Source organism: Nansenia antarctica (genome assembly GCF_963989245.1).
Source record: "Nansenia antarctica genome assembly, chromosome: 17".
NCBI lineage: Eukaryota > Metazoa > Chordata > Actinopteri > Argentiniformes > Microstomatidae > Nansenia > Nansenia antarctica.
The window spans coordinates 12,194,644-12,209,270 of NC_137687.1; the positions used below are offsets into that span (position 1 = coordinate 12,194,644).

The window sequence follows — 14,627 nt, forward strand, 5'->3', positions numbered from 1 at the left end:
AAACATGCTGCATCTGCCACCACCCAGTGCATAATCGCCTTGGTAACACAGGGGACTATGAGCAGCCACACACACACACACACGCATACACATATACACACACACACACACACACATACACACGCATACACATACACATATATACACACACACACACACACACACACACATATACACACACACATACACATACACACACTCACACACACACACACACACACACACATACACACACATACACATATATACACACACACACATACACACACTCACACACACACACACACACACACACACACACACACAGTGCTCTACATCGCGTTGTGCCCTACCCCCTTATGTATACACAACGGCTCATCAGGCAGGAAAATCAAGAAAGCGATCTCCCCAAGGCTCAAGGAGCGAGTCAACTGTTATCGTCGCACAACCCCTTAATGATCAGCACCTGTTCCCCTCGCTGCCAGTGTTACAGCCGGGCTCCGCACGTCGCCCGTCGTCGTCTTTGTGTGTCACTTCATCGGCCTACAAAGTTTCCTCGCTATAATATCACCACAGCTGAACATCCTTATCCATTACGGAGCCTCTCATCCTGCCCCCATAGAGAATACTGCTGACAACATTTGATTTAAAGTACTGCTTGTTTTTGCAAGAAGAGATACCATACCACGCTGTCTTTTTTTGTGTTGTTGTTGTTGTTTTTTCTTCTTCTTTGCGAAGTAAGCAACGATTTCCACTGATATCGTCCACTAAGACTTCTGCGTATGCAAAAACCTTTGAAACCGGAGAGTAGCTGCTGCTCCGTTCACTGAACTCTGTGTGCTTGGCAGATAAAGGTTAAAGTAATGCATACTGCATATATATATATGCTATTCATTATTCACTTTGATGTTCGGGATGGTTAAAGGTTAGAACAGAAGACAGTCTATCTCTTTTGTCAAGTATTTGGACTAGTCTTTAAGTGTTACCTGTGTGCGATCTTCATTAGTAGGCTATTCATGCGTAGTCGACTGGTGAAATGTCATCTTCCGCCCAGATGGTTCTGTGAATCCAGCTGGGACAGCAGTCAGGTTTGGAAGGCGGGTACCAAGTTTCTTTTAATTCTCCTCCTTTTTTTATGACTCGTTTTAAGTCAATGCCCACTGGAGGGAGAATGAGGATGATTCCACTGGGAAATTAGGGAGCCACAGAAGCTGACCAAAGTGTTTGGGTGTAGTAATTATGTTATGTTAATAAATCATGAGGTCTTTCACTGATGCCGATTGATGAAGATTGCAGAGTTTCCGGATATATAAGAGAGATATCTTTTAGAGGATGTGTCATATGTCCGTGTAGCCCAGTTACTAAAGTGAGCTATGAGCATTTCAATAAATAAGTCCATTTAATAAATAAGCATCATTTCATGGTTATGTACACGGTTATTAACATTGTTATAAGTTTATAATGTGTACTTGTTTACAAACTCTAATGTGAGTTCGCTCATTGGTTATATGTCATTCATTCATTTCTTTATTTCATTGGTCCATCGGGAAGAGCTAGCCAATGAAATGTATGCTGAGAGAGAGGGGGCGGGACTTTGTACTAATAGCGTTAGGTTGCACTAAGTAACGTGTCAGAATGTTTGAGGACCTGAGTGAAGTAAGACTTGTATATGCTGTGTGTAACAATTCGGGAATCAACGAACAGTTATTCTTTTGGATGTTGGTGCACATTGAAGCTACCAGAGGTAAATACATATGTCTGGTGTTTGTTTACAAGCTACATCTACTCGTTGTAGTATGTTATATTTTACTGTAGAGCTAATCGCGGCTAGCGGTTAGCTTAGCATAATTACGTTAGTATGTTGCTAGCCTTTGCTAAGTGAGATAAATTGTTTCTATCATTCTCCTGCGCTCGTGGGAGAGCGCTGGACCTCATCCCCCTCATCTCTGCCTCTTTTTACACCATCTTTCAAACCCCTCGTTTACCTACGAGTTCCCCACGAGGTTATGTGAGTACTGAACCACGCACAAGCTTTTGTTTGGACCTCGTGTGGACGAGTGAAGTGGCCATAACAGTTTCAAGGCCCCCCGCTCACAAGCACCGTCAGCTGCAACGATAACACGTGTTAATGGACTGAGTTACAGAGTGCGTGTGTGTGAGTGTGGGCCCATCCTTTTATTTTACTGAATGATATATTGTACAATTGTGAATCCTTTGAGTTTATTGGAAACATTACATTTATTTCTTTGAAAGGAATTGGAATAGGCTTCGAGCCTATATTTTGTTTTATGGGATATTGTGATATTGTCTGTTGACATTGCATTGTGAATATTGTCTATTGAATATGTCTAACATTATAATTGACTACCAACACTTTAATTTGAGCATTTAGTAAATAAATATATACCCTTTGGTATTTGATTTTAAAGCCACTGTGTTGTGTCATAAACAGGTAATACCGCCACTTATTTAAAATAGAACTCAGGCCCCGCCCATATGGCAGGGGTTACATCCGTATCTTGATAGTGGTGTATATTTGAAGCTAATACAGGCTCTGTTGAAATGTATCTGAAATTGTTTGGGGTTAAGACCCAGTTGTGAAATATATTGAATTGAGTTGAGTTTGAGTTTTCTACATAATCTGATCCATTAGGTGTTTATTAACGCCTGTGTGGTGTTATTTTTAACTATCATTTTTGAGTTAGTAATTAATAAAACACAACGGTTCCATCTCACAGAACATAATGGGATGTAAAAACTTTGACGCTCAATATCTCTGAACTGCCCTAAACCGGAGATAGATCCTTATAATTCTAAACTCACGATATGTAGCCTATTAGCCACTATTTAAATTCAAGATTTCCTCATCTGAATTCACAGACTCAGCAGGAAGTGGCCATTTCATCCTAATGAGAGGCTTGTCTGTGTTGTATATGAGGGCATAACTGATGGATGAGGACAATAGTGCAATAAAGGAACTTTTTATGATAATCGCAAAAAGCGCCACATGCTTTTGGACGGTGTTGAAGGAGGAGACACCAAACCCGAGCCCCTTCTGGAGATCCCTTCCTCAGATGGGTCTATGTCACATGCCTCAAGACCTATTTCCTGTGTCTGTACATGTCATACCATCCATATATCTTAATTGTACATATCGTAATGATATCCCTCGCCCTTGTTCTGTGCATCTCGTACTGTACATGTATCCTGTACATATCATATTACTATTCATCTCATTGATTTATACTCACCATAATAACCTAATCTAATCTAATCTAATGCAATCTAATCTAATCACCTCTTCCAGCTCCTCCCCTCACGGAGGCGCTACAAGTCGTTCTCCACAAAGACTAAACGCTTCAACAGCTTTTCCCCCATAGCCATCAGGACTCTGAACGCCTCCCTCTAGCCCCCTCCTCACTGTCATAACCGACATGCATACTGTTGTTGTCTATTTATTTATTTTATTTTTTGTCTGTTGTTGTCTATTGTGCACTTCTTTGTTTTGTTATGTTGTCTGATGCAGAGATCTATCTATCTATCTATCTATCTATCTATCTATCTATCTATCTATCTATCTATCTATCTATCTATCTATCTATCTGTCTGTCTGTCTGTCTGTCTATCTATCTATCTATCTGTCTATCTATCTATCTATCTAGATGCCTGTAGGCCTATCTCAGGGGTCGGCAACCTGCGGCTCCGGAGCCACATGCGGCTCTTTTGCCCATCTTCAGTGGCTCCCTGTGGCTTTGACCACAAATTATATGGGAATTAACAACGGTTATTTATTTTTTACGTTCCCGCGGTCTCTCTCCTTGAACTTACAATGCTTACGCTGTAATGTTGTACGAGGGCCAATAGGATTCCTAGGCCCTAGCTAATAGATAATAAAGTGAGCAAAGAATTCTCACTTTGAACTTCTGGGGAAAGTTTGGATACTGAGGGTTATTTGACTGTAACTGATTGGATGATGTCTGATAGGATGATGTTTGATAGGATGTTGTTTGATAGGATGATGTTTGATTTGCCGATTCTTACAATAACTCTTCATTCATCAGGTCGCATTGTACTTGTAGAGTAAGCACAGTCTTGATGGAAATGAGTAGTCTTTTTGTGCAAATCACTAGCCTCACAGCCTAAATGGTGGCATTTAAACATGACAATTGTAGAATGCTTAGAACACAATCATACTGAAAGGACTGCTATTTTCAGGACATGCTCTTTTAAGTAGCACTCAGTGTCATCGATTTTAGTGTGCGATGTAAATTGTTATTTCTTGGTTTGCATTGGAATCACAGTTTGCCCTTATCTCCCGTAAATACGCTGCACTTTTTTAATGTTTGGAACTGGCTCTGGTGTCAAATAACCATTTGAAAAGACAACATTAACCAAAGCAATGTTGGGATTGATTGACCGTGTTGTGGCTTAATAGAATATCCATAGTCCCTTTTCACAGTCACCCGTGGCCCTTTCGCTTTGCCCACTTTATTGTTATCTGACCAAAACGCACTGATAAAACCTCACTGTTCATTTGTACTGTAACCTGTAACCTCACTGCATGGTCACCTGTTGGTTATCTTCCACATAAAGAGCCGCAGGCGCCTGTATCTGAGTCATTTGCGGTTGCGTGACCTCACCGGGTATGAGGATAATGAAACACTGTATTCTTTTTTTTTTTTACTTTTTTTTTTAAGTTTCAGCAACTTGTACAATCATGTCATGTTTTGTCTACTATTTTTTCCAGTCTTTTAGCTGTACACATAATATGGTCCATGAATGTGGTTCAAAGCAAGACACACAAAGCAAAAAAGAGCGATCAACAAAAACATTGAGATTAATTAATTAATTTTGCCATTTAGCAGACGCTTTTATCCAAAGCGACTTACAATTACGAATTACAGGGACATTCCCCCTGGAGTAACTGAGGGCTAAGTGCCTTACCCAAGGGCACACTAGTAGTGGTGTGGCTTCAGGCGGGATTTGAACTCACAACCTTCTGATCACAAGTCCAACTCACTATCCACTAGACCACCACTACCCCAGAGAGATGTCAATGATGGAATAAAAGTAAAGATTTTGAAAAGAAAGAAAAAGGGTAGGTGGGGGGGGTTGTGTGTGTGTGTGTGTGTGTGTGTGTGTGTGTGTGTGTGTGTGTGTGTGTGTGTGTGAATGCAATGCAGGTGTATATCTATGTGTAGTGATGAAACACTGTATTCTGATGTTTATCCACCTTGTTTTTTTCCTTTTTCCCCTTCCCCCCAGAATAAGGACCCCGTCCACGACATGCTGTTGGACGTGATCACCTGGGTGGGCATCCTGCTGTCCCTGGTCTGCCTCGTCATCAGCCTCTTCACCTTCTGCTTCTTCCGGGGTCTCCAGAGCGACCGCAACACCATCCACAAGAACCTGTGCATCTGCCTCTTCATCGCCGAGTCCTTGTTCCTGGTGGGGATCAATCGCGCCGACCAACCGGTAAGGGCCCCCCCCACTTTTGACGGGGTCATCCCTATGTTCTCACAGCGCAGTGGTCCCACTTTTGTATTTTTCCCAAAAAAATAAAAATAAATTAGGCCCTGTTCTCACAGCCAAATGGTCCCACATTTCTATTTCATAGATAGGTTAGGGGTAGGGTCAGGACTAAATTAAAATGAAAATTAAAATTAGGACTAGGGTTAGGGTCATTGTTAGGGTTAGGGTCAGGGTCAGTGTTAGGGTTAGGGCTAAGGTTAGGATTAAGATTAGGGTTAGGGCTAGGGTTAGGGTCAGTGTTAGGCTTAGGATTAAGATTAGGGTTAGGGTCAGTGTTAGGTTTAGGATTAAGATTAGGGTTAGGGTTAGGGTTAGGGTTAGGGTTAGGATTAGGGCTAGGGTTAGGGTTAGTTAGATTACTTAGAAATGTGGGACCATTGGGCTGTGGGAACATAGACACGCTCCCCTTTTGCCAGGGTGAGATGGGTGAGATGATCACTTCAAACACTCAATGAAGAGTTCAGCATAATATCTAAAAACCTGCTGCCAGCTGGTGTAGTTCACCATGGGTCAGTTTCAACTTTGGCTTTCGTCACGGAAAAACTGTAGAAATGTGCTACGAGGGCCTATAGTCATCTTGTATGGCTTAGAGCCAAGAGTCTTTTGGAAATGTGAAAATCGAATGGTTCTGACCTTAACCACGTTGATTCTTTAGCTCACATCTTCTTATTGTAGTGTAGTCGTATCAGTTAAAATAGTTTTCGTTTCCCGGTCATGACGTTTAGCAGTACATCTCCTTGGCCCCTGGTAAAGGAGATGTGTTGCATACTTAAGAATTCAGTACATGCTTTGCTCTGGCTCTCATCTTTTTGACGGTCAGTTACACTTGAGAAAGCAATTCAGCACTCTGCCAGAACATCAAGGTCTGAGCCTACTTCTATACACACTTCCCAGAGTATTTGGTTATTTGAAGGGCAAACACCAAAGCACTGGATATTATCTGACAATACACATGCGTATCTACTGTATGCTTCTAGACTATCATGCCTAAGTACATTAGCAAGGACTCCCCAGAGAATGAGAATGCATTACAAGGAGGTTTCATTGTGGGTTGTTAAACACAAATTGCCCGCTATCATCATTTGGATCAGTGAATAGAATCACTTGACGAGTATATGGCTGTCCACTCGAATTGCTGTTGCTATTTTGAGACATGATATGTTGGAGCAGTGTTGATCAACAAGGTGTTGCAATTGAACGGAATTTATAGATTTCAGGAGGCGGCGGCCACTCGACCTCTGGCAGTTGGCTGATGTTAGACTTTGCAATCCACACTTCTACCTATGGGAAAGCCCCCCATCCACACGCACGCACACACACACAGAAATGCACTAGACCCCCTCCAGGTGTGGCGTAGATCAGCCGGCTGATCTCTAATTGCATCAGATAATCTGGATAATCCCACTCTTCTCTGTCTTGGTGCACCAGTGTTATGAGCTCCCTATCACCGTCAGGATGGCAGAGCCACTTCCTATCTTCCGCCATAGACTAAAGATCCATCTCTTTAAACTACACCTCAGTTCCTCCTCCGCAGACCTCTTCCCCTCCTAACACCCCCCCCCACACACACACACACACGCAAGCCACCCTTCACAGGAGTGTCTCCTGAGGGACTAAAAATGTGAAGTTCACTGTCCTGAACTGCATTGACGGTCACCGAAGCTTCGAGTTCACTTTCCAGACAGATAATGGAGTATTTGTTGGAGATAATTACCGATCTGAGTGGAGACATGTGTGCATAACTAAGTCTCCAATTGTGTTCATCGAAACTCTTTACTTTCAATCATGTTGTGGTGCACATCTGCACCCCTGCCGTAGGGACGGTTGCAATAACTCTGTGTCACACTTTCTAAAGTCTAGCCTTTCCTGTCCACAAACCACAGTTGTTTGCCGTGATTAGTGACCTCATAAGGGAGTCGACTTTATAAGGGCTGTGCTCAGAGAAGGAGGGGGGACTCTGGATTTTTGCAAACTCTAGACATGATCTCATGTAACTTTATTAATAAAAGGCTTCGAGCTAAGGTGATCAATCTCCTTGTGTATCAATATTCAATATCAATTCGAGAAGAAACCAGATTAATCCACGACACATTCTCTCCTCCTCTCCTCAGATTCACTGTCCTGGTCTACATTGACGGTCACTGAAGCTTCGAGTTCTTCAAACTAGTCTGAATGATTTTTAATGATGATTGAAAAGCAAAACACCTCAACGATGACCAAATTGTGCCGATAATCAGATCGGTTACAGTCTTTAGGTAGTATAGTATGCACACGTGTGCACATGTGAATGAAAATGTGTGATAACAAAGAGGGGGGGATATTATATATAACTGGACATATCTATCTATCTATACGTTCTCTCCTCAGATCGCCTGTGCTGTGTTCGCTGCGCTGCTCCACTTCTTCTTCCTGGCGGCGTTCACCTGGATGTTCCTGGAGGGGGTGCAGCTCTACATCATGCTGGTGGAGGTGTTTGAGAGCGAGCACTCGCGGCGCCGCTACTTCTATTTGGTGGGCTACGGCGTCCCCGCGCTGATCATAGCCGTGTCGGCCGCCGTAGACTATCGGAGCTACGGCACGGATAGAGTGTAAGTATAGGAAATCATTCTGCTTTCTAGTTTGTCTAGTCTTCTCAAAAAAGAATATTACGGTTAAAGATGGTTTCATCTCATCTGTGTAACAGGGTTGTCTTAGTGACTCCACAATGCCAGTATGTATGACAACCAGTGATGTGAGTCCGGGGCTATTAGCCCCAAATGTTTTATGAATAGCCCTGGATCTATGGATCCAGAAAAAAGAAATTAAAAGAGAGAGAAATGGAGGTAATATAACTAAACAAATGAAACTGAAAAACTATCTTTTCAAAATGATTTGTAAAACGTAATTAATAGAAATGCAATTTCCTTGTGAGGAAAAGGTTAGGACGCCTCGACATGTATTACTACTTAACTTAACTTTAACTAATTGCCTACAATTAGAACCAAGTGCACCCCATCAGGTGCAAATGATTTGAACATTGTTAGAGAGGATTTAAAACCTCAGTCGTTTACGTAGCTTGGCTTGCTCTTGATTGCTGAAGTGAGTGTTATCACCATGGTGACATCAAAAGAGCTCTCTGAGGCCTTCAGGCAGAAGGTTGTAGATGCGTAGGAGTCTGGGAAGGGATTTAGAAAGATCTCCAAACAATTAGAAATCAGCCATTCCACTGACCCGGAAAATGATTTACAAGTGGAGAACATTTAAAACAACTGCCAACATGCCCAGGTCAGGTCGTCCTCGTAGAGAAGACTGCAAGATGCTTAAAGAAGTCTTCAACAATCATAACATGTCATCATGGGACCTACAGGTAGCTCTTGCCACAGTTGATGTCAAAGTACATGCATCTACCACCAGAAAGAGACTGCGCAAGTGGTTGATGTTTCATGGGAGGAGTGCAAGGAGGAAACCCTTGAACTCAAAAGACTTCAGGGCAAGACTAAAGTTTGCCAAAGAACACCTAGACAAACACCAGGATGTCTGGAACAATGTGCTTTAGACAGATGAATGCAAAGTTGAATCCATGAATCCATTATTTGGGCACAGTAACAGAGGACATGTTTGGCGTAAACCAAAGGCAGCATTTGAGCACAAGAACCTCATACCAACTGTGAACCATGGGGATGGAAATGTCATGGTTTGGGGCTGCTTTGCTGCAGCAGGGCCTGCTATCCATCATATAATCCACTATAACGTCTTTATTGTATCAGAGGGTGCTTGAGGGAAATGTGAGACCATCTGTCCAAAGTGGACAGTGAAGTGGATGTGGACCATGCAACATGACAATGACCCAAAACATTTCAATAAATCCACCAGGGAATGGCTCAAAATAAAGAAATGCAGAGTTCTGGAATAGCCTATTCAATTCTCGGATCTTAATCCTATTGAGATGCTGTGGGATTTGTTCAATAAATGATAACAGTTCCATTATCATTGTTTTTGGTTCAATTACATCACCTTTACCTATAGATATTTTGGGGGTGTCCTATTTCTTTTCACATGACCGTAGGTTGACCTAACCAGGAAGAAGGCTTACTTTGGGCCAACCTAATGTCCACGTTAGGTGGATTTTCACTCTTGTGTGGTAGTTAAGCTTTAACAATAGTGTCTGTGACGCTCCAACAGCTTTTGCTCATCATCCGTTTCGATTTGGGGCGAACAGTTACTCAACACAACACACAAACACCGAACATTGACAATGTTTTTCACAGTGGAAAAATGCAAAATCAAATGTAATCCGTCACAGTTTGAATGTCAGGCCATTGTGGTTAATGCCTTAGGATTCACAGTTCCCAAATTACTACACAGAGCCGAGGGAAGAGTACCGGTAGATGCAGAGATTGGACGAGACGTTACCAGACCGAGACAGAGAGAGAGAGAGACACAGAGAGAAGGGGGAGATGGCGAGAATGTAATCTTCATTCATTCTGATGGTTCCCACAGAAAGTACTTGAGGAATCATTTGATTTGCTGTTGCACATTCCTCTGAAACATAAACCAGGCTTTTGAACCATAATACCATGCAGACTAGAGACCAATTCTGCTCTCTGTAAATCTGTACCCAATCTGAAAATAATGAAAACAAGCATCAGCAGTTTGTTTCTGAGATGTTTATCATACATGTCTCTCTCTCTCTCTCTCTCTCTCTCTCTCTCTCTCTCTCTCTCTCTCTCTCTCTCTCTCTCTCTCTCTCTCTCTCTCTCTCACATGCACACACACAAATGCACATTAGACATTTGCAGGGTAGAACCATAGTTCTTTGTGATGGATGAGGCGATACCTGCCACCGCATGCACCACAGCATCATGTGAATAATTAAAGCCCAGCCACCGGTGGAACAATTACATGCAGCCATGAGGAATGGGGGATGATACAGAACGTGACAAGATCAGATAGGGGGGGAGGCTTTGGGGGGTCACCCAGTTCTGTGTTCTGCCTTGGAGTATTTGGAATAGAATCATTTGATCAAAACCAATCTGATCATGAGTGTCTCGTTAACTGAAGAGAGTGACTGGCTGCTACGCTACGTTTTAATACAAAAACACCTTCACACATAGCTTTAGTCACGGTGTTGGTAAGTGTATCAAGTGTGACACCAAATATAAAGGAGCATGTCGTGTTGTGGTTGAAACCCCAATCCCATTTAGGCTATTATGGAACATTAGGCCAGGGGTTATACTCAACACACTGCAGAGAGATACGTACTTACGTGTATTGTCCTTCAAGGAAGAAGCTATTTACACCAATTCATGTTTATTTGTTTATTTATTGGAAGGATCCCCATTAGCTATACCCATAGGCATGAGCTACTTTTAGCGGGGTCCACATTTAAAACATACATTACAAATAACATTTAACATACTTAAATGTGTTAAGGTTCTGTCAGACACTTGAGGTTTCGTTCAACGATGCTGGGTTTTTGCTCTAAGAGATCCAATCAGTCATATAATCTACTTAATACAATGGATAGATCCGGTCCATTGTCTCTATTGGTCAGTTTGCGTTCCAGCCGTGCCAATATCCATGATATACGCACGGCTAAATGGAATGTTGACTCCGTCGTGCCTAACCACCCCGCTAGCTGTGCCGATATCCACGATATACCACGGCTTCTCATTCCATAACGCTTAAATATATATCTATATAAAATATAAATATATATATATAAAATATAAATATATGTATATATATATATATATATAAACCCCTAAAAAAAAGTTCTGAAACGTTATTTTGGTTGATTAATCCTCCCCTTTAATAATACCAATTGGTATTGTATTTTATATCGTTGGAAATACCAATTGGTATTATTAAAGGGGAGGAAGAATCGACTGAAATAACGTTTCCAAACTTTTTTTGAGGAGTATATTGTTATATACATAATATATGACTAGTTGGATCTCACCCAGCATCATTGAACAAAACCTCAAGTGTCAACATTGGACATTTTCCATAGAAGCCGCACCATAGTTCCAATTCAGGACATCTCCTGTAAAAGCTCGCCATTATAACAGCCACTTGGCTCATAAATCCTTCACTCCACTTATTTCACGACACGTTGTTGTCATCAACACAACAGGGGGTGCCGCTGAGAAATCGCATCTCTCCTCTACCGAGAGACTTTCGCGCGAGACAAATGTCACGGATTACTCACTTTTAAGTCGTCTCGTATTGGACCGCTTTCTCCTCTCTCAAGCGTCTCTTTGAACTAAACTATCATGTCAACTTGCTGTTGTGTATCAGTGTCACCGAGCGGGTACCCAACACAAGCTGTTGGCATCTCGTCTGAGACAAAAACACGCCTCTGTCTTAATGGGAACAGAGGCCTGGTTGTGTATTCCCTTTGCTCCTCTACCGAAGGGATCTGAGTTGGTTTGTGCGAATGCGGCGCAAGACATATGCGAAAATAGATATGCTCAAAAAGCCAAACGCAACTCGACATGACGAGGATAGGAGAGGCTGAGGAGGAGGTATGGCTGATGCACTCAAGAGATGACAACCACCCCCCCCCCCTCCCCCACACTACCACTACCCTTTTAAATCAGCTTAAATCAGAGGGGAAAGAAACAATACAGTAGTGCTTTCAGCATAATATTTACTGACTACTAAGGAAGCCTCTTACCGTATGAGCAATTGAAGGCATACTCGGCGTGTGCGTGTGTTTGTGTGTGTCTGTGTGTGTGTGTGTGAGTGTGTGTGTGTGAGTGCATGTGTGTGTGAGTGCATGTGTGTGTGTCTACATCGCCGCATTGTATCCCTTGATACCAACAAGGGGAAGGAGTGTCAAGTCCCAGTTAGCCTACACCAAAGAAATAGTCTTGTTTGTTCTTTCATATACTCTATTCTCTTTCTTCAAGTCGAACAATATTACTAAAGCTAATTGAAATGTTTCAATCATTGTACATATATTCTGTGTGAAAGCTAAACAACGCTGACACTATACATATTGTATAGTCCCTTAGATTTAGCACCAAAAACTTGTTGTTTTTTCGATCATGTTGTGATTAAATCCTTAGTGGCTGGCATTGTTATACGTATTTCCTCCAGTATTTCAGTAATGTCCTCACTGTCCAACGACAGATGTAAGTTCTGCCCCTTTTATGCACTTCTGGCTCCCCTTTTCCAAGATTTGGGTGGCCGTGCATCGCACCAAACAGGCGCTCCAGACTTAAGCGTTATGGAGCGAGAAGCCGTGGTATATCATGGATATTATATTCGATAACGGTAATATATACAAACGTGGAGTAATATGAAAAGATGTCAACATTCCTGGAACGGAAACTGACCAATAGAGACAATGGACCGGATCTATCCGTTTCACATCCGTATCCACACTTGGAGAAACACAAAACCAACGAATGTGTTATTAGCCGTGCGATCAAATCAATCATTGTAATGTGGTAATTCTTTGCTCTGGGCACAGGGTACAGGACACACTGGAGCAGTTAGGGGTTAAGTGCCTTGCTCAATGGCAGTCGTAGGCACCTTAGCTATGATGCCAGCCATGGCCATGAGCAATGTTACATTACCTGATTAGCCTACTGTTGTATCAACTGTCATCCATAAAATACTGCAATTTCTAACCCTGCCAAAAAAAGTGTTGCTGGACTTAATAATGCAGCACACTCCAGCACACAGGGAACATGGAGAGTGTGTCACATAAATGATCAGATAAGTGAATGTGGTACCGGCGTGCATGAATGTATGAAGAATCTATAATTTTTTCATGAGACACAAATGTGAGTTTTTTTTCTACCCAAAATGCGCAGTTGACATTAGACGTTACAATATTGGAATAACATTTGTTGTAAGTCACTTTGGATACAGGGCATGTGCTAAATGCCAAACAAAAATAATAATAATAATACATGCCCTCGAGCTCCTCACACACAATTGGGACGCAACACATCTGCACACTGTATGGTGGTGCTGTGCACATTGAAATGAGAATAGACGCCCAGAGCGCAGACCTCTCAATGTAACATACTTCAATCTGCTTTCAAATGACTCTTGAATTACACTTAATTCTCTGCCACTTCTTCTTTCTTTGCCTCTTGACTAGAAACTGTAATTTTTCCGGTGGCCAAAAATGGAGATCTATCTGACGCTGCGGAGATTAAACGATTAATAATTTAGCCACGGGTCATGAATCAACTTCATTTTTGTCATTTGGTGGCATTCTCCATCCCTGCATCAACCTCAGCAGCCCTGTGCTTTGAAATCCTCCGTCCTTATTCGCTATCAATCAACAGAATGTTGTGTTTTATTGTTACAATTGAGGATTTTCCTAGGTTAGACCCTTCATCAAGGAGTGTGTGTGTGTGTGTGTGTGTGTGTGTGTGTGTGTGTGTGTGTGTGTGTGTGTGTGTGTGTGTGTGTGCATGTGGAGGGGGTTGTGGTGGTAAATTTCAATTCATTCTGTTTAGGTCATGTTTTTAAAATGTATTTGTATTCAATGTGCGAATAGAAGCAATTCCAATACATTCTAAGTGGGAAAAAATGCACTACCTACATTCCCTGAAATGGAATTGTCCCAAAACTGCGACGAGTCTCGTCATCAACCAACCTTGAAGTACAGAGGGGGTATATCTCACATTTTGTTGACCGCATCCCATTAATTCCCCCCCCTTCCTTTCTCCAAATCCATTGTGACTATCATAGCCCATCAGCAATGTTGTCAATGACACCCAAACCCCCCCCAAAAATCCCACACTTAAATTCTCCTGTGATGGCAATCATTCTTCAACCCCTCGGAGGGCTGCGTTTTGAAGTGCCCCATTTCTCTGTGTCACTCTCAGCCTCCGAGTTGATGTATGTCCTGAGAGCCTGCGTTTGAAAACCCCTCACCTCACCTTCTCTCTCTCTCGCTGTGTTTCGTTTTCGTCCCTCCCTCCAGCTGCTGGCTTCGACTGGACACCTACTTCATTTGGAGCTTCATAGGACCGGCAACCTTGATAATTATGGTAAGCGTCCCCCCCCCTCTCATTAACCCTACTTAGCCCCCAGGTTGGAGCTTAAATGGTCCATAGAGAGCTTACCATCTACTTCCTCCCTATCCTGTTAAACATAAGCCACTGCTT

The 14,627-nt window shown here is 42.3% G+C and overlaps 1 protein-coding gene across 1 annotated transcript in view; it reads left to right on the forward strand.

The window, feature by feature from the left end:
• LOC308172279 (adhesion G protein-coupled receptor L3) overlaps positions 1 to 14,627 on the forward strand; it is a gene marked incomplete at its 3' end in the record, with an annotated part of 155,338 nt that overhangs the window by 113,098 nt on the left and 27,613 nt on the right. Inside the window, exons 13-15 of the mRNA XM_080547182.1 lie at positions 5,245 to 5,454; positions 7,879 to 8,099; positions 14,444 to 14,510. Of these exons, the coding sequence (XP_080403308.1) occupies positions 5,245 to 5,454; positions 7,879 to 8,099; positions 14,444 to 14,510 (498 nt within the window). The remainder of the gene's footprint in view (positions 1 to 5,244; positions 5,455 to 7,878; positions 8,100 to 14,443; positions 14,511 to 14,627) is intronic.